Genomic DNA, 22,927 nt, shown 5'->3' with positions numbered 1-22,927 from the left:
GAACATCTACATTTATGGTAAGTGTACACAACTGTACTTTTTCTCTCCAGGTTACTGAAGTGCATCTCTGCATATGGGACATTTGGCTTGTGCCCTGATAAACACAGATCTCTGGGAATTGGCCCAATGGAGGTTGTAAGCCTGCAGTGGATTCATTTGTGCTGCGAGTACTACTGCAGCAGTCTTCCTAATTGAGTATTTGCTAAACTTTTTGAAATTGCATCATCTTGTTCTCTGCCTCTAGTTTAAAAAAAAAAAAAAAACACCACCATAAAATTACCAGCTGTTTTACCTGCAGTCTTTCTGCTGCTCTTGAAATTCAGTTTCACATGCACACAACTATATATTTATGTATTATTCTAAGTTTGTGTCCTTTTTATTTTTGTTTTAGCAGATAGCACAGAGGACTAAAGCTGAGCTGTTAAGGAACTGCCTCCTTTCTTCCAGTATTTGATTCCTTCAGCCTGCCCCTACTTTACAATTCTGAGCAAGTCACTTCTGCATGTAGCACTTCCAGGCTGTTTCTGAAAAGTTTGTTTGGTGCAGTTTAACAAATACAAACAAATCTGAGCGTCAGTGGTGCAATTGGTATCACATTCTTGGTTTCTTTATAGTTTCTTAAACATATGGAAATGTAGTCTAATAACATTTGTGTTTGATCCCCGACTGAGGCAGTACTCTGATTTTATAGGCAGAGAATTAAGTTTGAGTTAAGATGTTGCTCCTGTTGGTCTGGGGATTGTGACTCCAACAGCCTTCATTTGCCTGTTTGTTTAAATCGGAGCAAGTCACTTAACCAGACAGTGCTTCCAGGCAGTGTGTGAAAAAAAATTCCATGTGGATCGCGTACCCTGGTTAACAAAAGCTGTGTGACTTAGTGCAAATTTTTTAAATTTTGCAATGTATAATATAATTACTGTTTTAAATTTGTGTACTATATTTATGATCTATTTTTACTTCCGCAAATGAGATTGGCAGTCATTCTTTTGTGTGGCACTGTCTTGATGTCTAATTTAGAGTGATTTAACTAGATATTCTTCTAATAAATAGGTTGATTTAAATGAAGAAGAAACCATTCTCATTATTCGCCGTTTGCACAAAGTTCTACGTCCCTTCCTTTTAAGGCGACTCAAGAAAGAAGTTGAAGCACAGCTTCCTGAAAAGGTACAGCTTGATCTCTCTAAAACCAATGCATTGTACAGGCATCTCTTGTTTTATTACTTATTTGGTACAGAATTGTATGTACCCTTTTTTGCTGAAGGTATGCAGATGTGTTGCTGAAAACGTGCCCAACAAGCAAGCAGGACTTTCCTGCATTTAGAATACATTTGGCAAAAAATAATGTTCTCCAATCTCATAATTTTCATGTGGTTTTTGTAGATGCTCAGCTACGATACTGAAGCTGTGCTCTTAATTCTACAGAAGGATGTGTTTTTATACATTGGTTTGCAGCTGGCTTTAATTGTAGCATCAAATTGCATCATTAATTTTATATTTGATAAGATCAGTCTGTTGACTTGAGTTTGCAGTTCTCTACAGTGATTACAAGAATTGTCTTCATCACCTGGCCAGGAGAAATGGGTGCCTGGGGTGAGAATGTTCGGTAATGCTGCCTGAGAGGAGGCATAATCCACAGAGGTCAGTTGTCCTTTGATAATGTTGACTAACTCAGGAGTGGAGGTGGGACACTAAGGGTTGGTCATAACCCCACGACCGCCACCCATCCTTTTAGAATGCCCTTAAGGTACAAAACAGTCCAGCTTACTGAGAAGTCTGAGTGAGGAAGGAGGGACGGGTAGACCCAGCAATTGATTGTGGTGGGGGGGTATTGGGATGGCAGGACAGAATGACACTGGGTGGAAGGAGAAAAAAATTACCTTTATCACAAATGGAGTAGTTGGTTTGTTTTATAGTACTAAATTTTCTTTATCTGTAGATGCTTGTCAAGACTTGGCTTATCTTGTGGGTGTCCTAATGACAGCATATGCACTAAAAGAAATATGAGGGGGTCTCAAATTAACACTGTCCTGAGAGATCATTAATTGCAAGCTACCCATGTGCTTTGGTAAATTTTGAACACCATTTGCAGCTTTATGGCATCCTGTAACATCTATTACAAAAATGGAGTACCTTTCAAAACTCTGGCTTCTAACTTAAATGGCAGCTTTCCACATTGGTATATGTTTTGTGACTACACTACATCGGGGAGGAATCTGTGTTGAGGCTTTGATATTTCCTTTGTTGTGTTATTCCTGTACATCTTTAGGAATACCTATTTTGTCATCTTTCAGTTAGTTATTACTAAGCTATGACTCAAAAGGATCCCATGGTAACAGTTTATAAGCAGTCACTGTATTAGTCTTTCCTCTTGAAATGTGATTAGCTTTCTGGATGACTGATTTTGGTGGGTATTGTTGGAATAGAGTATGGCAGTGCCAGTAAAAGCATGACAGTACACCACAGATTCCAGTCTAGGATAGCACCATCTCCTGTCTGTATTAGAGCATGTCTGTGGTGGTACCTGTGGAATGTGTGTGTTCTTGACAGGGGTGCAGCGGAACCTCTTGCCACATCCTGCATCAGAAGTAGTACAGATGGAGCGTACTGGCAAATTCTTATCTGATTAACTTTTTTCTATTCTGTATACAGTGTCATTGTGCTCTGGACCTTCAGGGCAGTCTTATTGCAGCTGGTGGAGCTCACCAGTCAGAATTCATCTTTGCTGTCATCCTCCTTTCTCTTCATTGGGAGTCTGCACTTGTTGAAGAAAGGACATACTTGAGAGGGAGGGTTCAGTCTAACCTACCTCATTTTTTCTCCTGTGCTCAGGATGAAGATTGGATCTTTATTTCATTCACTTGTTTGAATATTAGACTTCTTAATTTTTTGTCTAATTTTTGATTAAGCTAAAAAGGCAGTCTGCATTGATTCTTTCTGGTTGTGTCTCATTTGTTTTTGCTTTTTTCAAACTGTCTCTAGAAAGTTTTTCTTGCTGTCAAAACTTCCACAAAGGCTTGTGACCAAACCCCAGTTCCCCAAGACACATACCATCTGCTTTAACTTATTGTTACAGCACCTTACAACAGACTAGTATATGCAAAGTATTCAGCACTGCCATGCTTTTTCCAGGGTGGAGTTGAAAGTTCAAGTTCAGCAGCAGTAATTCCTTGTCAGTGTCAACTGAAAAACAGAAGCATTGCCTTTGAGATTGATCAATAGAGGAATGCTGTCAGAAGCTGAAGTCCTTTCAGTTTTATGGATAGGATGAATCCCCTGATGTCAGAGTGCAACACAAGGGTGATGACCTTGCCCTGTTTCAGAGGGAAAAAAAAATAGTATGGAGTGAAAAGATTTCACATATCTTGTGAAGTACACTGGACATTTTTATAAATGCTAACCTAAAGTTTTTCCAGTGTCTAACAGTCAAGCTTTCAGGAACAAAAAGTTGAAAACTGGGCTGTAATAGTGAATTTTTTTAAAAGCTGATTACAGGATAGGTAATTCTGTATGTGTAAGGTACCTTTCTCTCTCAATCAATGCTATTTTATGCTGCACTGTGAACAAGCCTAATTAGAGAGGTACAAGTACAGATTATGTGCATTTGTGTAAGACAGTGGAATGGATGATTGGTCTGCAGAGGTGGTAAATAACTTTTAAGCACTTTTTGTTTCACACACACATTGCATTTGATGGAAAGTAAGCTTTATTAATTGGCTAGGCTGTTGTACTCCATAAAAAGTATGTGCATGTTTACCTCATTTATGTTATGTAAGTGTGTAATTAGCAAATCTGAATGCACTTTTGTGGACAGTAAGCTCGATCCTGTGTGGTAAAGGTATCTATACGGAGGACTGGAAGTCACAGTTGATCTCCTTTAAGAAGGATATAGTCAGAATGGAGAGAGAAAGTGAGATATTCAGGAGGAGCAAGTTTTGGCTACTTTTAAAAAAGCTTGAAGAAGCAAGACTAGAAGTTGAACAGTCCATTAGCTGGAGCCCACAGTAAGTAGTTCACCCAGTACGGTAGGGAATACATTGACAAAGGTTTACAAGGTTGGCAGTAGAACATGGAAACAGTATGTGTGGGCAGTCTGGCAATTCATATGAGTGGCATGCTGTTTGAGTTGTCTGTATTTAAATAGGAATCGCATGTCTAGTCAATTCCTTGTTTCACCAAACACTTTGCAATATGAGCAGTAAGATTAAGAAACTGGGCATAGGACTTCCAACATGGCTGCAGACTGAATAGCAGATTGATTAGAGAGCTCTGTGTGAAAACTGAGAATTTGTTAAAGCCAGTAAGTTATTTTTGGTAAAATTCATTTAGTAGATAGTAATTATACTGCCTGGATGCTAGAAAAGAATAAATTGAGAGTAAAAAAAAAATCAACCAGAAAAAGTGAAGAGAAAGTTTTGGTTGGGAAGAGTCCTTGCAGCTGTTCAGTTCAAAAAGACCGTTCAGGTTTCTGCTTTAGTATAGGAAAAGGATGAGTAGTTTAGAGGGAAAAACATCAAACGTCCTCAGAATTATTTAAAATAAGTGAGACTGAAAATGTATACAGTCAAATGACAAAGGGATGAACAAATAGTTTGATCAGATGAGCTTGATAAAATTGCAGAATTCAGAGGTCGAAATGAGGGAAAGACTTGACTGTACATGAAGCTTCTCATGAGGGTTCCAAAAAGAGAGAACCTAAGATTTTTGATGTACCAGAAAAAAAAAAGAAAGGAATGGACTGCATTCATTTTATAAAACTATAAATAAGCAACTGGACTTGTGTTCATTTGCAAGCTTTGTTAATTGAGAAGGCACATCAAGTGTGTGCTCCAAATCTGGCCAAGAGAATGTAGGCAAGACCTGTGTTAGTAAAAATGCACTCATAAAAGCAAAAAAGAGGTGGTCCTGACAAAACTGTGTCTGAAGGGAGAGGTATTTAAAACTGGGAGCAACAGAGTATTTGTGAAAAAATATTATTCACAGTACACAGGCAGAAGAGAAGCACGTTTTTCCCGGCAGGCAGGGGGGTTTACAGTCAGGTGTGAGATTCAAGTTTCTGTATCCTGCTGTCTTCAGAATATTTTTGCTGCAATATGAAATACATTTTTGGATGCAAAACTGGTAAAGGAGGAAATCAAGTTCAACCCATAATTAGTGAGCCAGCTGAAATGGGCTGTTTTGTCATACTTCCTACAGTAAGAAAGCTAATAGACATACTTGCCAGTGAAACCTTTTCCACTGTTCAAAGGTTACGTTTTGAGAAGAAGAAAAAAGGCTCAGGAGACTACTAGAATCATAGGCGGTGGACTTGAACCAGAGAACAGTGTTCAGAAATTATGATCGGGAAGATTAATGTCCCTAGTAACTGTAACTCTGATCCATCAGAGGATTATAGAAATTTTATCATCTCTTCCATTGTAACAGTTACTAACATGTTTCTTAATCCTAGCTCTAACCAACAAATTACTGAAAGTAACCCACCAGCTCAAATGCACTTAAAGTATGCAACCATCCTCCACTTCAGAGTTGTTTCCAAGAAGGAAACTAAAAGATCATTAAAGAAAGTACAGTTGTGTTAAGAACTTCCCATAACAATAGATGTCCTGCTGATGATCACCATTGTAGTATTCTGTATGCTGGGTTGTCTTGCCAAATAACCTGAACATCAAGCCAGGGTACCAAACCCAAAACCTTCACAGAGCTGTACTTATGCATGTCCACAGGTGTAAGAATGGATATGTGGACATGAGTGTAAATCCTCAGACTGTTTCCAAGCCAGGTGAGCCTGCAAAAGCCTGAGAATAACTTGGTCATCTAAGAGGGGAGAGGCAGAAAGACTGATCACCCTCAGTCCATGGGGTAAAAGGAAGGAAGAATCCTAAAAGGGGGCTGGTAGAGAGGGAAGGAATACTGCAACAGTGATCAGTAGGACATGAACTGTTATGGTGAGTTCTTGCACAACTGTATTATGTCCCTCCTTGGATCACTGCAGTATTCCAAACTGTTGAGTAATTTCCAGATCTTAAGAATGGTGAAAGGTGGTAGGAGAGAGAGAATTGCCAACTAATGTAGGGAGTACTGACCTGGCAAAAGTGGCTCTGGATTTAGAAGGGGCATCCACTCTTTTGAAGTATGCACAGACCACAAAGTAGCTGCTTTTAAAATGGTTGTAGAATCTTATCCCCTTTTAAAAGCCTCCAGATGAGGTTACTGCTGTAATTGAATATGCCTTTGCTGGGAGAGCTAAGGATTTACCATACTGACTATAACAAAAAAAATTGATGGATTTTGAGATCCAGGTAGTAATAGTTTGCTTTGACTCTTGGCTTCGTAGTGTGAACTCTTGGAAAAAGGCAAAAAATTGGTCAGACTTCTGAATTTCCTTTGTCTTATTTAGGTAGAATCTGAGCTGTCTACACACAGGCCAGTGGAGAATCCTTTCTTACTTACTTTGTGGGTTAATGAAGGTAGTGGGAAAATGCATCACCTGGTTGCAAAGACTGTTCGTTTACTACTTTAGGCATGAAGAAGGGATTGATCCTTAAAGACGCACTGTCCTTATGAAAGATGGGGGGATGCCATAAGGGCCTGTAGGTCATAGACTTGTCTGGCAGTGCTGAGTACTACTGGAAGAATTGTTTTCCAAATACAGAATTAGAGAGAGGCAGAGGAGGCTGGCTCAAAAGGATGGAGAGCAAGTTTTTCTAGGAAAAGTTGATGTCCCAAGTAGGGGGAATAGCTTTTTAGGAGCTTTCAGGTAGAGCAAGCCTTTTAAGAACTGCTTCACCTCTAATATGGCCAGAACAGGAGACTCCAGATTTAGGCATGCAGATATGGCTGAAGTGTGCCTTAAGATATGTGTGCTAGACCAGACTCTCAACAGCTCACACAAAGGAATAAAAGAACCATTGGATTATTAGTCTGTCTGGGTCGTGTTGTTTAGCCAGACACTGATAGTAAGTCTCTTCCTTTGTGCTATCCAAGATTTCTTGGTAGTAGGTTTTCTTGCCTATAGGAGAACCTTAGGCATGTCCTCCAGGAAATTGATGTCTGAAAGGCATCAGAATCCTGTTATACATAATGTCCGGTTGAGGGTATTACAGATTGTTATCTAGCAGTGAGGCCTTCTGCTGTGTGAGCAAGTCCACTGTGCTGGGAAGCTTCTGGTGATGTCGCTTGGTGAGGTGGAAGAGAAAGGGAACCAGTGCTGCCTTAGTCAATAGGGAGTCACCAGTAAGATCTTGGGTATTCCGTTTGGATCTTTAAGACTTTGAGAAGAGAAAGTGGAGATAAGGCATATAAAAACCTCCCTTTTGAAGGACAGGATATTGCGTTCATTTTCCAAGCTAGAGGATAGTAGGTCCTGGTGCAAAAGAGTGGAAGAAGTCAGTTGAGGCAAGGAGATTTGAGTCGCTTCCCATTAGTGGACTGTGTAAAGGAAGAGCTTTCTGTTCAGCACCAATATGGGGGATCTTCCCTTGTTCTGCTTAGAAAGTCTGTCGGGACATGGTCTTGTGAGGGAATGTAAACAGCTTAGAAGGGAGCTGCTTGATTATATTATTTTTATGTGGCCTGCTCCTATGCCAAGAGATCTAGTCTGCACATTTGGTAAGATCTGGTTACGATCTGCTTTGTACCACATGACAACTGTTTTGTGTATGAACACTCTTAAGGATCCTGGTTTCCAAGAATAGGAGACGGTTCGGGGCCAGTATTAGTGCCCTTATCTCCTTCAGATTGATGTGCTCTGATCTTAAGATTTTTAGGCCATTTTCTTTGTACTCTCAGGTTGCCTGTCCATGCATCGTCTGCTTCTGTGTGTATCTCCTGTTGTGGAGTCTGTGGTTTGAAGGGTAGACTTGGATTGAGCTTTATTTGTGGTATCCACCACAGTATTTATTTTATGCCAGGCAAGAGAGGTACCTGTGTCCAGGGGCTGAATGTGTTAGGACCAGGTGCACTTCAGGTAACAGTGAATCTTTCTCATATGGAGTCTGAAAAAGAGGACTATGGAGATGGGTGCTGCCATGAGCCCCATTGCTCTCAGGATCTTCCTTGTCACATAGGACTAAACTGGTTAGACTTTAACTTTGTCTGGTGCATGCATGAGTTTGGTGTTTAGTCTGCACTCCAAGAAAACTAGGCCTTGGATTTTTTTTTTTTTAAGGTTAATATTAAATCTAAGTAGGGACAGAGTAAAATTGGGATGAGTTGAGTCTGCTGAGGCGATGTGTATTATCAGGTTGTACAAATAAGGCAATAGCTGGATTCCTAGAGTCCTGCAGGGGGTAGTGAGTGGGACAAAGCACTTTGAAGACTCTGGGGACTGGAAAGTCCAAAAGGCAAAGCAGAGAACTGAAAATGTGGTGAGTCGACAGAAAACCTCAGAAATTTCCTATAACTGGGTGAATAGCAATGAGGAGTTGGTCTTTCTTTAGGTCCAGAAACACCAGGAAGGCTTGGGGAAGGATAAATTAATGCAGTGTTTGTAGAGATAACATCTTGCAAGATGTAGCAAAGAAAGGTGTTGAAGGTGGAGAGGTCCAGTTTTGATCTCCAGTCTCATTTTCTTGGGATGAAAAAGTGTGGAATATAACCCCTCCCCACATTTATGGAGGGAGTGGTTCTATTGTGCCTTGCTTAGCCACTTGGGAAGCCTGAGCCAGTGTAGATCAGGTCTGCTATTTACTTCCAGGTTCCTTGGGGAAAGGCACATTTGTATTTAAATTGGCCAAAATAGAAAGTATTTAGTCATTTGAGTCAGAGCTCTAAACGCCATGGTGGAGGGTGTATAATCCTTTTCCCCCAGTCTGTCCATTGCCTTGCTGCCTCTATCTGAAGGATGAGCACTGACATCAGGAATCAGATTAGAAGGTTTATCTGTAGACATGAAAATCACAGAAGGGTTTGCCACAAGGTTTTTGTACAGAAATTTCAAGTCCCTGTGTACCCTGTAAAACTTGTCAGGCCTTTTAGATGCTGGTAGTTGAAAGTCTGGTGGAGTGGATGGTGTATGTAATAGTATTCAGGAAGGCCTTCAGAACAGGTGGCACAGGTGCCAAAGCAGGTGTTCCTATTTAAGTTGTATGTCTTGAACTTTAGAAATCTGCTTGGATTCCTATTCAGAATGTTTGATTTAACAGTAGCTTCCCCAAATAAAGCCTCTACAACAGGGGAGTCAGAAGAAAGGAATATTTATAACTTTAGAAATCTGCTTGGATTCCTATTCAGAATGTTTGATTTAACAATAGCTTCCCCAAATAAAGCCTCTTCAGCAGGGGAGTCAGGAGAAAGGAATCTTTATCAACAAAGGTCATTTGGCCTGTAAAATGGATCTGGGGTGAGTAGGCTAAAGAGTGCTCATCAGTTGAATTCCTCCTCTTCATCCTTAAAAGCCGTATCGAAGTGTCTGTTTTAGGGGAGTGGATGGAGAAACCCTAGTTAGGAGTAGACCTTGCAAAGGATTGAGGCTTGAGTGCCATTGTGGCCTTAAACAGGCCCTGTGAAAAATCCCTTTTTTTTTTTTTTTTTTTTTTTTTGACGTCTGAGGGGAAGGAACATTTTTTTTTTTGTTTTCCTAGGTGTGACATTGACTTCAATTGCAGAGGCTCTTACCCATCAAGTGACATGGGAATTTCCTCTCTAATGAGAATTTGTGGTATGCCTTTGGATCCCTTTGAAGTAACTTCAGCTGTTTCAGACATATGAACCTCGTACTCCATACTGGCCTTTGGTGAGTTTGCAGAAGCAGGTGTCAGGCATGACACAGGTTCTGAAACCTCTGAGTACATCTGAGTCTGACTGGGCAGTCATATTAGCCCTAGGCCTCTTAATTTCTTTTTCTTTTGAATGGGTGGGTCATCAGGGGAGGAAGAAATTCCTGCCTTTGCTTGGACGAGGAATTTAAGGTGTTCAGTTTCCAAGTAGGAGTTGAGAGATAAGTGGTTTTCTTAAAGGTTTTCAAAAAGGAACTGATGGATCAAACAATTTTTGTAAGTGTGCTCTGCACCTAAGCAGAGAAGGATCTGGGAGTTGAGATCTTGTAGGGAATCCGCCTACCACAATCACACTTTTTCACTTCTAGTTAACCTCTAGTAGAGCAACAAACAGCAGTTGAGAAAAAGTAAGGAAGGTTCCCCAAAGGGGCACTTGTCTGAACCAGTAATGGCAAGTAGTACCAGTGACCAAGCATAGAACAGACTGGGTGCGAGACCTGCATTCTGACTGCCAGTAAGTTAGTCTGGGGATTTATGCTCATACGTCTGTTATATGTACCCTTATGCCAGCTTTCTTAGGTCATACATCTGATGTAGGACTCTGGAAGATTTTGGCTTTGGTACCCAGGTTGTTTGGAGAGATAACCGAACAGTTTGGAATACTGCAACAGTGATTTAAGGAAGGAGAACTTGAAATGGTCCATGTCCATCTTCACTGCACTCCATGCCAACTTAGCAAGGCAACAGTCAACATAGCTAAACACCTAACTTGCATTTAACTTCTACCCACAGGAACTGTTCCATCAGCTCTGAAACATGTCATTGTTATACTGCTTCTTTAAGTACTGCAGCCCAGAGCCCATAAACACTGCTGACCTGTCTCCAATCTTTGCCTTCTTGAAAAATAGCTGTGGATATCTGTCTGGGATTATGGGCACTTTGAATGCAGGACTTTTAAGTTTACTCTTAACCATCTGTCCTCCCCAACCAGGCAGGGGTGTCCTGCTTCCTCTTTATTTGCCTTATATCTACTTCCTCTTTATTTGCCTTATATGCCTTGTGAAATGACAAATTCACCACCTTAACAGGTACACAAGCAAGCAAAATCTGAGGGTAATGCTACTCAATGCTAGACGTCCAAACCTCAAAATGCACTCACTCGAGGCACTCCTTAAAATGGAGAACATCGACATCTGTGCAGTGACAGAGACCTGGTTCAAAGCTCCAGAGAGCACCCCTGCATTACCAGTCTAGAATTCATACCACACCTTTTGGCCACCTAACCTGGAATGAAGCACGAAAGGTGGAGGCGTGTCCATATTCATTAAGGATATCCACACCTCCAGGCTAGTTGCACAGCATAATGCATCCGAGATTATCCAAGTGCAACTAACTCTAGGCAAGACCGCAATCCAAATTGTAGCTTACTACAGACTCCCCCACCATGCCCCAGGATTCCCACTCCTCATTTCTTGATGCACTAGAAAGTATTGGGGTACAACCCAACACCCTAATAATGGGCGATTTCAACTACCCCACCATTAACTGGGAAAATACTCATGTACCAACTCTTTTTTGCTCAACATTTTCTAGAATTCATCAATTTAAACGCCTTGCATCAACTTATTCACACCCCCACCAGGGGTAGCAATATCCTAGACCTGGTCATTACCAACATGGGCAATCGGTGTTCCACGTTAGTCTGATCCGGCCATAAGCTAATTACCCTAGACATCCACATCCCGCCCCCACCCCCAATTAGGGGAAACCACAGTAAAAAACTTCTCCAAAGCCAACTTCACACTACTTCAGACAGAAGTGGCAAACTTTGACACCCATGCAGACGGACAATAGAGGTACGACTGCTGAATCCTACACAAATGCACTTTATAAGCACTTGCACGAGTGCATGGATCATGCTATCCCTAATAGAACCAAGATGCTATCCTCCAAAAAAAGGAAGCTAATCTGGTGGTCCTCTGCCATAAACAAACTCTACAACAGAAGAAAGAAACTGTTGCAAAAGAGAGTAAAATCCCATGACTGGAGGAACTGCCTTGTCAACCTCCGTAAGAAGCTGAGATTCCCTCATAAAATCCTCCAAAGCTAGCTACGAAAACAAAATTGCCACTGACTCTAAAGACAACCACAAAGCATTTTATGGCTGTCAAGAGTCTCAATGGCAACACTCAGATCTCCTCTGAGTTACAGCACAATGGCACTAAATCTACAGAACCAGCTGATATTGCCAACATCCTGGCAGGTTCAGTGCTAACTTTACCCCCCTCTCACCCCCTAGAGGGCCCATCTCTATACCGGAAGAATGCAAAGTTCCTGTAATCACGGCTGCACAGGTAAAAACACACTCTCCAAAGCTAAGACCACAGCATCCATGGGACCTGACAATATCCCAGGCTGCGTTCTACATGAACTACAGAATGAACTTGGCATCCTACCCAAGTACCATGTTCAGTCATAGCCTCACTTCAAGCTTTGTGCCCACTGAATGGCGCACCAGAACGGTTATCCCACTCCACAAAGGGGAAGCCATGACGGACCCCGGTAACTACCGCCCCATTAGCCTGACTGGCCTGGTCTGCAAGACCATGGAATATATCATCATGGAACTCATAAACAAAGATATTGGTAATCTTCAAACTCTGGACCCTACCCAGTTCAGATTTGTAAAAGGCAGATCATGTTTCCTAAACCTGATCGACTTCTTTGAAGCAGTCCCCAAACCTATAGATGAGGGTAAAGTGGTTCACACAGCTTATCTAGATCTCGCCAAGGGTTTCAACACCATCACCCACTCTGGAATTATAGATAAGCTCACTAAACTTGGTTTAAATCCCTGTGTCACAAGATGGGTTGCCAACTGGCGCATGGACAGAACCCACACTGTGAAAGTAGCGGACTCCAAATCTGACTTCAGACCAGTGACAAGTGGAGTACCACAGGGTTCAGTCTTGGGTCCTTTCCTATTTGGTATCTACTTCTCTGAAGTACAGGCTAACATAGAAGGTCTTTGGCTAACAATGTTTGCAGATGACTGCAAACTAAGAACCATAATCAAAACTCCTAACAATGTGGACATACTACAAAAGGGCCTCACTGAGACAGATACTTGGTGTCAAAGCCATGGCCTGAAGCTCAATGCCAAAAAGTTTATCATCATCCCCGTTGGTAAAAACTCTGTACCCATGAACTACCACATAGCTGGTAGTCTACTTAACATTGAAAATGTGATGAGACCTTGGGACACAGTTGGACAGTAGTCTTGCCTTTGATAATCACATTGCCACAGTGGTCAGGACATCCTTCTACGTGGCTCACCTAATCACAAAAGGTTTCTCATCCAGAAAAAAGAGGTCATTGTTCCCCTCTACTCATCACTCATTAGACCCATTATAGAGTACAATGCCCCTTTTGGTACGTACCTCACAAGATGTCTACAACAACTGGAAAGGCCATCGAAATACCTCACAAAGAGGATTACTGGCCTCAAACAGATGCCCTACGCAGACAGTGTCAAAAAACTCCAGCTTTAGTCTGTCGCATATCGCCTACTCAGAGGCGATCTCTGCCTAACATACAAAACGAAGTCAAACCCAGAGCTGTTGGACATGCTCCACTTAAAGAAATCCCAGTCCCTCCGAGCTACACCCTCTAGTGACCTAAACCTTGTCACCACAATAAACAGAACATGCTGGAGGGATAGATTCCTGTCCCAGAGACTTCCCATACTCTGGAAAAGACTACCTATCTATGTCAAACAGAGCTCTTCATTAGCACTCCAAGAAAAATCTTGATTGGATGGGAAATAGGAAATTCACCCCAGGGATCACTTCTGTGGCTCTGCTCGACAGGGGCACAGGAAAATAATTTTCTTGGGTGGCGAAAGCCAGGGTACATTTTTGGCTAGGCTTATATAGGCCCTAGGGCCAATAGCCTAGAACCTACCTATGAACCTATGTACAAGAAGTAGTAAATATAGTGACAGAGGTAAAATGACTGGAATTTGGATCTTTAAAAAAGGGTAGGAGCAAAATACAGACAAAAATGGGAACTGTGGGAGTAATATATGCAGAGGAGGAATGAGATTTAAAAGATGGCAGGATTTGAATGAGCGTATGTCATGTATGACAATGACTGGATAGATTATAGGTGATTTAGAATGTTTGTAATGAAAGCTGTCAATATGGTTTGTGATGTATAATGTTTGCAATGAAAATTGTCAATATGGTTTTCATTTACATTAATGTATGATTGCCTATGTCATACATAATTAATAAAGATGTTTCTTGTTAAAAAAATAAATAAGAAGTCCCCCCAAGACTGTTCTAGGACCATTGCTCTTTCCTTTATTCATTAATGAAATTACTGATGTCTTGCCTGAACTTAACCTTACTCTCTACATTGATGATACTTTATTACTGCAGGCAAATAGATGTCCCGCAGTCCTGCGATTTCAACTTTAGAAGTCATCTGATCTTTGTCAGTGATCTGTATAAAATAAACCACAAATTACCCAAACGCAAGTGCTGTTCTCCCCCACAAAGCCTGTTAATGTCCTGCCCTTACTCATACATTGACCATCATATTGTTCCTTTTGTAACTGATTACAAATACTTAAGCCCAACTCTTGACTTTACAGTTGAGCTTTACAACCTACACTGATATAAACTTTGTTCTCTCCCAACTCAGTGTGTTATAGGGTATCACATCTGTCTCCTACTACATATAAAGCAGTAGCTGCAAATGTCCTCCTTCCTAAACTGGAATTTTGCCTTTCTGTACTCTCCGCTCTCTAGTTGTAACACACTGACTACAAGTCTCTGAAAATAAAACTACCAAAATGGCTCTACTTGCAAACTCCTGCATACACTAATGCAATCTTCTAAAGTGACCTAAATTGCTTACCTGTTAGTGAAAGATTCGCTTATCTTCTATCCATCTTACTATATAAAATTCTAAATGACTGCTACTGACCTGATTGGGAGTTTCCTTTTCAAAGAGGGCTGTCTTATTCCCCAAGATAAAGGCATTGGTTCTTCCAAGTTCTCAAAGAACTGTAAATCTGCAGATTTTGTTAACCGTGGTTTGAGGATAGTGACAGGCAATTGCTAGTTTCATTTTTATTAAAGTAGGTTTATGCCAGTGGCTCTTGTAGACTTGAAGAATAAAAGGGAAAAGTGCTTTAAACACAACCAATAAACATCCAAAATAAAGCACCTAGGAAACCACAAAACAAAGCCACCAACACAGCGTCGATAGGAGCAAAAAAGCTTGGTTTTATTTAACGTTGCAAAACACCACGTTTTCGTCCTAGTATGTCCAGGACTTCATCAGAAAATCATTTTCTGATGAAGTCCTGGAGCTGCTAGGACAAAAATGTGGTGGTTTGCATCGTTAACACCAAGCTTTTTTGCTCCTATCTACGCTGTGTTGGTGGCTTCGTTTTGCTGGTTCCTAGGTGCTTTATCTTGTAGACTTGAATTACAGTATGTTCGTGCATCAGTAGCTCAGCATGTGCGGTTTCATAACAATGCGGACAAGTTTGTCATGAAACTGAAAAGATGACATCTGGTCAAATCAGTCAACTATTTGTACTGCTCATTTGTGACTTGAGTTTAGTCATAGGATCACATTTTTCAGCCATCCCTGTTCTGTTTGGGGAGGGGGGGTCAAAAATTGCAGATTTCTGACTGATTTAGGAGTTGCTTAATCTCAAAATTGTAGATCTGAGATGGTAAACATGCATTGCAGCTTCAGAGAATCAAAGCATTATCAAAGAAAATCATTAATTTCACTGTCCAAAAAAATGAGAATCTAATCTTTAGCCTAACCTAACTAAATTGAGAAGAAATGTACATCATCCTTAATTGCCTTCCCTTTCCTTTACAGATGTCTACCCATAGCCTGGCATTCCTCTTGTAGAGATGGTCCAAACCACTCTGGCATCCTTCCTTCAGTTCCACCCCCCCCTTTTCTGTTTTTAAACTGTAACCCTCTCACCTCCCTCCAAAGTAGACTTTCTCAGTTCTTTAATACAATAATTCTTAGTCTTTGTTATAGACACCAGGCTAATAGCCACCCTGACTTTGTTGCCCTGACCCAGTACTTTCATTTTCTAGTTCTTGTCTTCTGCACCACTTTTCTAGAGGAGTGTCTTAACTGAAACTTAATCTGCCATAGTGTTTGTTGAGGTCTGCTGTGAGGTTTTTCTGTGGTTTTATGATACTAGACCCTTCCAAGATAAACACCTAAGAGTTTCTAAATTCAATATCTAACTCTTTGTCCTGGTAATACTGGACATAAAGGATGCATACTTGCACATACTGTATGTTTGTATAGTAATCCTCAAGGAGCATAAGCAGTTTCTGAGGTTCAGAACGAGATAGTAAAATTTCTGGTTTGCATACTTGCCCTTTCTGTGATTACTAGGGTTGTTTAACAAATTTTTAGCACGACTGTCATGTTAGTGTGTGGGGGGTTTGCATGTGCTCCTTTTTTGTTGACTGCTTTGTCTATAAACATTCTGAGGGAGAGAGAGATCCACTGAGAATACACCATTCGGTCTCCAATCTGGAGTATTTAAACATGTAATCCTGCCTCATACCAGAGAGTTGCAAAAATATTCTGGGAGCCCTGTTGAATATGGAAAGGAGTAAACTTTCATTTCCCAGGACAGGGTTATGTGGCTAACCCATTTCTCTTGGGACCTCAGGAGTGGGGATGGGAGGCAGTGTCAACTTTAGTGGTCATATAGACACTGGAATCCATGTCTCTCCTCATGGTTCCCTTGGCTAGGTTTCAGCATACCTGGAAAACATGGTGACGAGATGCTTGCTAAGGAAGGCTTTTTACCCATGGTTCTCACCATCAAGAATACATACGGAGGTCACAGCACGTACCTAAATGCAGTACAATGCTATTCATAGCTCCAGAGGGTGTACAAAATGTGAGTGTGGATACATTATCTAGCCTGCAGAGCTTATATAGTCTGCTCAATGTGCAATTTGCGTAGAGCCCATACTTCAAAAGAAATGTCAACTGAAAGCAAAAAACATCCCCCTCTATCCACAAGACAATTTGAAGATTCTCTGCTGTTAGAATCCCTTTTGCTGACAACAACATAGTCCTTTTTGAAAGGGAACCCCGTTTGTCAAATCTGCAGACTGGATTTGTCAGCCTGGGCTATAGCCCTTTGCCTGGCTTTTACTTTTTCACCAGGTACATCCTTTGAGACCTTATAACATATCACCCCCTGTTATGCAAGTCAAGAGAGTAATTATGGATGATTAAATCTAGCTACCTTCCAGGACCTAACCGGAAATTGGGAAAAGCCAAATGTTGGCATGTTTGCCTCCATGAAAATATACACTTACTGGTGAGGTTTTACTTAAGATACCCATGCAAGGAAATGACAGTAAATGTGTTCTGTGCTCCTTGGAGTGAGCACCTCATTTGTGCTTTCCTTCCTGTTTGACTAATTGCCCACTGTCGCAGACAGTTGTTATACATCTTCCATATGGCCAGGGCGGGGCCCATGTTACTTAGAATGTTCTGTTAATGTAGGAATAAAGGTCATTGGTGTATTAGTTTAAAGAAACCTAGAAACGTGGTTGATCTTAGATTGCTTCCCTTCATTGGCAAGTCTGGTGTAGTATTGCACCTTTTGCACCAGGTAAAACAGCTCAGAAAAAGGCGGTTGTACTTTGCTAAATGAAGTTTTTCCTGTGATGCGAACCTAAGGATAAATATCCACTTGGCAGAAGTTGTGTATACTGTTTCGTCTATTAATCCCTCCCTCCTCTTTGAGCCATTGTTCAGTGAATGGGGCTGCTATATGTTGAGCTATCTAGGTACCCCTGAAAAAAAATTTTTCACACTTTAATCCCACCTGACCAGTGGCAGCTGGAGTTTAGCCTTGTAAAAGCTTATTTCACTGGCCTTTAGCTTGACTAGAACAATCTTTTAGCTTGACAGCACTAACATACAGGTTCTATAAATTGTTTTGCAGGGACTGGGTAAACCAGGATTCTTTCACACCAGCACTGGTGTCTGAATTGGCACATAGCTTAAGTATCCAGCTCTGTCTTCTGTTCCAACCCTTGTAACAAAGAGGAAAGGATCCTGCACCCCTTGGATTTTCACCAGAAGAAAGAACCAAAGCATTTTGATGATTTGAGCAGCTGTTTATTCATACCATGCCTTCAGGTAGACATAATTCAAATGTCTGTCAAACTTTTCTCTTATGGTAGCAGTGAGAAGAATCTAGAGTGCCGTGTTTCTGCCCATTATACTAGAGCGGCCGTCTTCTGGAATTTGCCATTTCAGGGTATTTTTGAGGCATTGCAATGATCAGCAGTGCACAACTTCCCCAAGTACTGCGCACTCCACCTTCAGTTGAGGAGCATGTGATGTACTTTGCCACTGCTGTCCTGCAGAGATGAGTGTGATCATTGTGATCACCTTTTCTACATAGGGAACTGTTTAGTTTAGAAGCCATGTCCTTATAAGGAATTTTAATTCAGCGTATAGTCTTGATGAATATAATGCAGTTTAAATGTCTAACCATACCTGTAGATGCTCAAGTAGGATTACTGCTGCAATGTGAGCATCCACCCAACTGCCCCCTTTATTTGCAAAAAGCATTGCATTGTATACCCAGAGTGGGGGGGGGGATGGAGAGAGACAAGGCACAAGTACTAAAGCCATTCCATCAATGAATTCATTAAGGACCCCATATTAGTTGCAACCATTTGCTTCCTCCAGCATTTCTGTCAAAAGTTATCTATTAGAGAATTTTTTAAATCTGACAACTTTTTACATTCCAAGGAAAAAAGTTACCAATTACCTTTTTTCCTCATCACATATCCAGTATTTGCTATTGGGTCTATATTAGATCACCGAACGCTTAAAGCAAACTGTGATTAATTGACCCTATGTAAGCAAAAGCTTACAATTTTGAACTGTCAGAACAGCGATTTTTATTTTTCCCTAGGGAAAAAAATCACTGTTCCAAAAAAAAAAAAAAACTTTAAACATTAAGTGGGGGGCACCCCCTACTTAATTATGCCAACTCCGAGACTGCAGTACAGTGCCGAAAACTGCAAAGTAAAGCGGTCAAGCAAATTCTTTCCCATGGAAAGAATTTGCTTAAAAGCTGCTTTGATGTTTTGCCGTTTCAGGGTTTTGAGTTCGACCAAGATGCATTCGAAAGAATGCGTCTTCGGTCTTCTAATAGGGGAACCTCTGCTATCCACATGAACAGTCTTCTGAAGCCTACCTCTGCAAGAGCTTGTCTTTTACTTAGCACTTTCCCTGCCCCTTTATCTTTGCCTGTACTCTGTGAATCACTGATTGAGAAGGCAATCTCTAACCTGTGGTCCAAATGCCTGCTTAGCTTCTCACTATTTTACCTTTCCCTCAAAATTCTTTGATTTTGTTTTCTGATTTCCTCCAGTAAGCCCCCCCCCCCCATTATTTGTTCCCCTACTTTCAAGCATCCTTCTTGGTAAAAATCTCATTTCAACCTTCCTGCACTGACTTAAATCTTGGAGGATGTTTTCTTTTTCATGAATAGAATAAAGTATTTAGTACAGTGGCTTTTTCTCTTTGACGTTCATCTAAAATCCTAGTCTGCCTGTCTCACGTATGCCACCCACTTACCTTTCAGTGTAGTCCTTTCCCTCTCTTGACTTATAACTGCCTGCTCATGTAAACCCAAAACAAACTAAAAACAAACCAGTCTGTTCAATACATCACCCCATCTGCCTAAAGTCACATTATATTAACTCATTAACTTGCTTCTTTTCATAGTTTATTACAGAGCAAAACCTGGATACATTACAAGTAAGAAAAATACTTCTGTCTGTGTGCACTGTACAGAGGTACTTTACAATATAGCATGCAGGTTACAACAGGAATTTTTACACAGATTTTAATAAGATCAAAAGATGTTTTACTTGCAGTTCAAGTTCAGTCCTTTCAGTGTCCTCCTAAACACTGACGCAAAGGGTCTGTGCTTCATAGTTCTCCCACCAAATCAGTGCAGTCAACAAACTTGGTCTCTTTCAGCCACTTAACATTCTCCCAGTCATTCACTAATTTCACACTGTTGCTGGTTTTCTTGATAATCTTGATCTCAAAACACTGGTCTCTAGTTCAGTTCCTGGGTACTTCTGATTCTTCTAGTCAGCTCCTATGCTTTTTTTCTGTCACTCGAGCATTTTCATTTAGAACAATGGAAAAGAAAAGGCCTTACTGGTAGTCTTTCTGAGATTTCTTGGTGCCAGAAGATGGAAAATCGGTGTCCCCTTCAGTTTACTGTTTCACTTTGTTGGCTATTTTTATTTTTCTGTAGCCTTTCCTGTATCCAGAAATTTCTTTGATTATCCAGGAAAAAAAAAAATGTTCTGAACAAAACTATATAGCAACTTGATTCGCCCACCTGTGACCTGCCTCTCAAAATCCCGATTGCTGGGTTAAACTTTTCTCTATTGCCTGGTGTATGGCATATTATCATTTTCCATAAGCACTCTGCTGTCCAATTTTTAATTTTCCCTTTTGCCACAGTTTTGTCAGGAGCACCTCTTTTTGCTGGTGTGATTGTATCTTTACTAATTTAGATATTGGCTTTTTCTGATTGCCAGGTTTGTAGCATACACACAGTGTGCCCCTTCATTTAAAAAATCTGTTGTGCAGCATCAGTCCAGTTGCTGATTTCTCATTTCACAGTGCATTCTGTTTCAGTTTTTCTGGTATTCCAAAACAAGTCTTTTTTTTTTTTCTCTGTGTGTTGGGTCTTAACTATTTTACTGTTTTTCTTGAGAAGCCCCTTGTCGAGCCATTCTTCATTTAAATATCTGGGTTCTGGAGTTGTATCAAGTCTGAATGCTTACTTTTGTTTTTCCTTCCTTTTGTCATTTGACTTTATATATTTCTCCAGTTTCTCTGTTTTTAAACACTTGAGTGCATTTGAGTAATTTTTCCACTTGATACTGGAAGCCATCTCCTATACTAAAGCTAAAATGTTAATACCTTTTTACTGAGCAGCTGCAAAGTTATTCTTAGCCAGAGCTTTTTCTTTTCAGGTTGACTCACTTGCTTTCTCCAAGTTTTTGCTGACATCCAGACAGTGTAATTACTACCCAGTAACTTAACTTTTACTGTTCGTGTATTTTTTTAAGAAATTGCCTGTTTTCACGCACCAGAACACTTCTAATCAATCTACCCGATGTGCAGCTGCCTTGGAAGTCATTATAGTGCCATTTTAACACATTTTGATTTACCTTTTTCGTACCTGGATAGTTGGCTTCTAGCAGTTCCCAGTAAACATGTTGTATGGGTCTGTGATTGCACTGTAGCATTGTTCAAGTGTCTGGCAAGGTTGACTAGTTTGTGGGGGAAAATTTACCAAAGTGGTGGTGACGTTTTGGGTGTTAGTCAGGATTGCATCCAAGGCAGAGCCTTTCTTACCCCAGTAAGGACCCCTATAACTCAGTGTTTCCCCAGCTATAGTATTCTGTCTCTCGTGACAGCAGCTGTCCTATCAATCCCATTTGTTGGATTGCATAAAGCTGTTGCAGCAGCGAATGGGTTCTTAGTGGAACCAGCTCTTCTGAGATCTGTCAATCTAAGAGGAATGAGAGTACTAGAAAATCTTGCAGACCTTACTGTGGGTTTCTGTCATCTTAGGTTTCTGTCATCATCTTCTCTTAAATGTTCTGATGAAGGTACCAAACAAGTTTTGAAAATCACATGGTTTATTAAGTGATTTTTATTGGTCTAAAATACTTTTTTAAGCACAAGTGCAATTTGATAGTCTGAAATTTTTTCACATAAAAAGATGAAAGCACTCAACATTTTATGTATAAATAAAAGGATTGGATTTTAAGTCTACAAGCAGTAGGGAATTAAGTACAATCCTGGTGCATGTATTTCCAGCTTTCAGCAAGACATTTATTACGAGTTTGTTTTCATATGAAGGTAGACTACCCCTAAGTGGGAGATCACATTGGTGATCAGACAGCAACATTTTTGCTTCCACCTCAAGAGATATTTGTAAGTTAAATTTCTAGAGTGGATATCTGTGAGGAAAGCATTTTTGTCTAATGCCCACATTTTTGGGAGGTAGTACAGCTTAGATATGATAGCACAGTGGTGATATATTTGTTGGCAAGCTGAAATAAAATCATTGTGCCTAATTTAAGGCAAATAATAGCTCCCTGGAACTGGTGCTATGGAAAAAGCATCTTTTGTCCCTATATATTCGTAGAGTTTGAAGACCTCTGGCAGGTTCTCAAAGTTGCTTCACATATCCTGGATAATGAATGGCAGCTGACTGAGCAGGTAGCTCACCTGTTCTTTTTCTGACTTGCTGCTGGAGCTTTTCACTTGCATGTTACTATATACAAAAGCTAGATGCCTGCACTTTTCTGCTTTGCCTTTTGTCTCTTTCAGAATAGATTTTTTTATAACTTTCCTTTTCCACTCATTCAGAGAGTAAGCCTTAAGTTGCAGATGGATTCTTTACATATATCCCCTTTGGTAGCACAAAATACCCATTTCTTTTGCTCTGCAAGCTGTTTAATGTCTCCTGACATGATCACTTCCTGCTTTGTTTAAATACTTACTTGCTTTAGCATATCCAAGTCCTCCAGACCCCCTAAATTATGAAGTTTCTTGTTTGTCTCATTAATGCAATTATCACTAGATATGGAGATTGCTAGCATGTTTCTCTGCTCCTTCTGGTAGCAAGAAAGTTATTTTTGCTTTTGGAATGTTTTACTGTATGAAGTGAAACACTTTTTTTCTTGTGCACTTGCGTTAATGTTGCTTTATCCTTTTTTTTGTCCCTTTTTAATGGAGTACTTCAATATTCCACAGTCATAGTTTATCTTGTAGGTAATTCTGCTTTTCTTGATCTTGCCTTTGATAAGCTGCTTGGCACAATTTGAGACCTCTGGAATACTTTTGATGGTTTGAATTGGATCAGATGTAGTTAACTACATGCATCCTTCTGCATGGTAGTCTAAAGAAGAGGTTAGAAAGTGGATGCTTTCAACGTCTCCTGACACAGGAGTCTGTTTGCATCCCTGCCCTTGTCAGTGTTGTACAGAGTACTCCTAAAGATAAAGCACAAGCAGGGATAGCATGGTACCTTCTAAGGATAAGTTTTTGAAGTAAGTTATTAGCATTCTGCA

The 22,927-nt window shown here is 40.5% G+C and overlaps 1 protein-coding gene across 1 annotated transcript in view; it reads left to right on the top strand.

Moving 5' to 3' along the window:
* The window catches only part of LOC122810775 (transcription activator BRG1-like), a 1,556,036-nt gene that overhangs the window by 315,304 nt on the left and 1,217,805 nt on the right, over window positions 1-22,927 (top strand). The window contains exon 8 of the mRNA XM_044082336.1: window positions 1,051-1,164. Coding sequence (XP_043938271.1) covers window positions 1,051-1,164 — 114 coding nt within the window. The remainder of the gene's footprint in view (window positions 1-1,050; window positions 1,165-22,927) is intronic.

The sequence above is a fragment of the Protopterus annectens genome, chromosome 9.part0, assembly GCF_019279795.1.
Source record: "Protopterus annectens isolate FY-2018-M chromosome 9.part0, PAN1.0, whole genome shotgun sequence".
Lineage (NCBI taxonomy): Eukaryota > Metazoa > Chordata > Ceratodontiformes > Protopteridae > Protopterus > Protopterus annectens.
The sequence above is the reverse complement of the archived record's forward strand: the minus strand, read 5'-3'. Positions and strand labels throughout refer to the sequence as shown.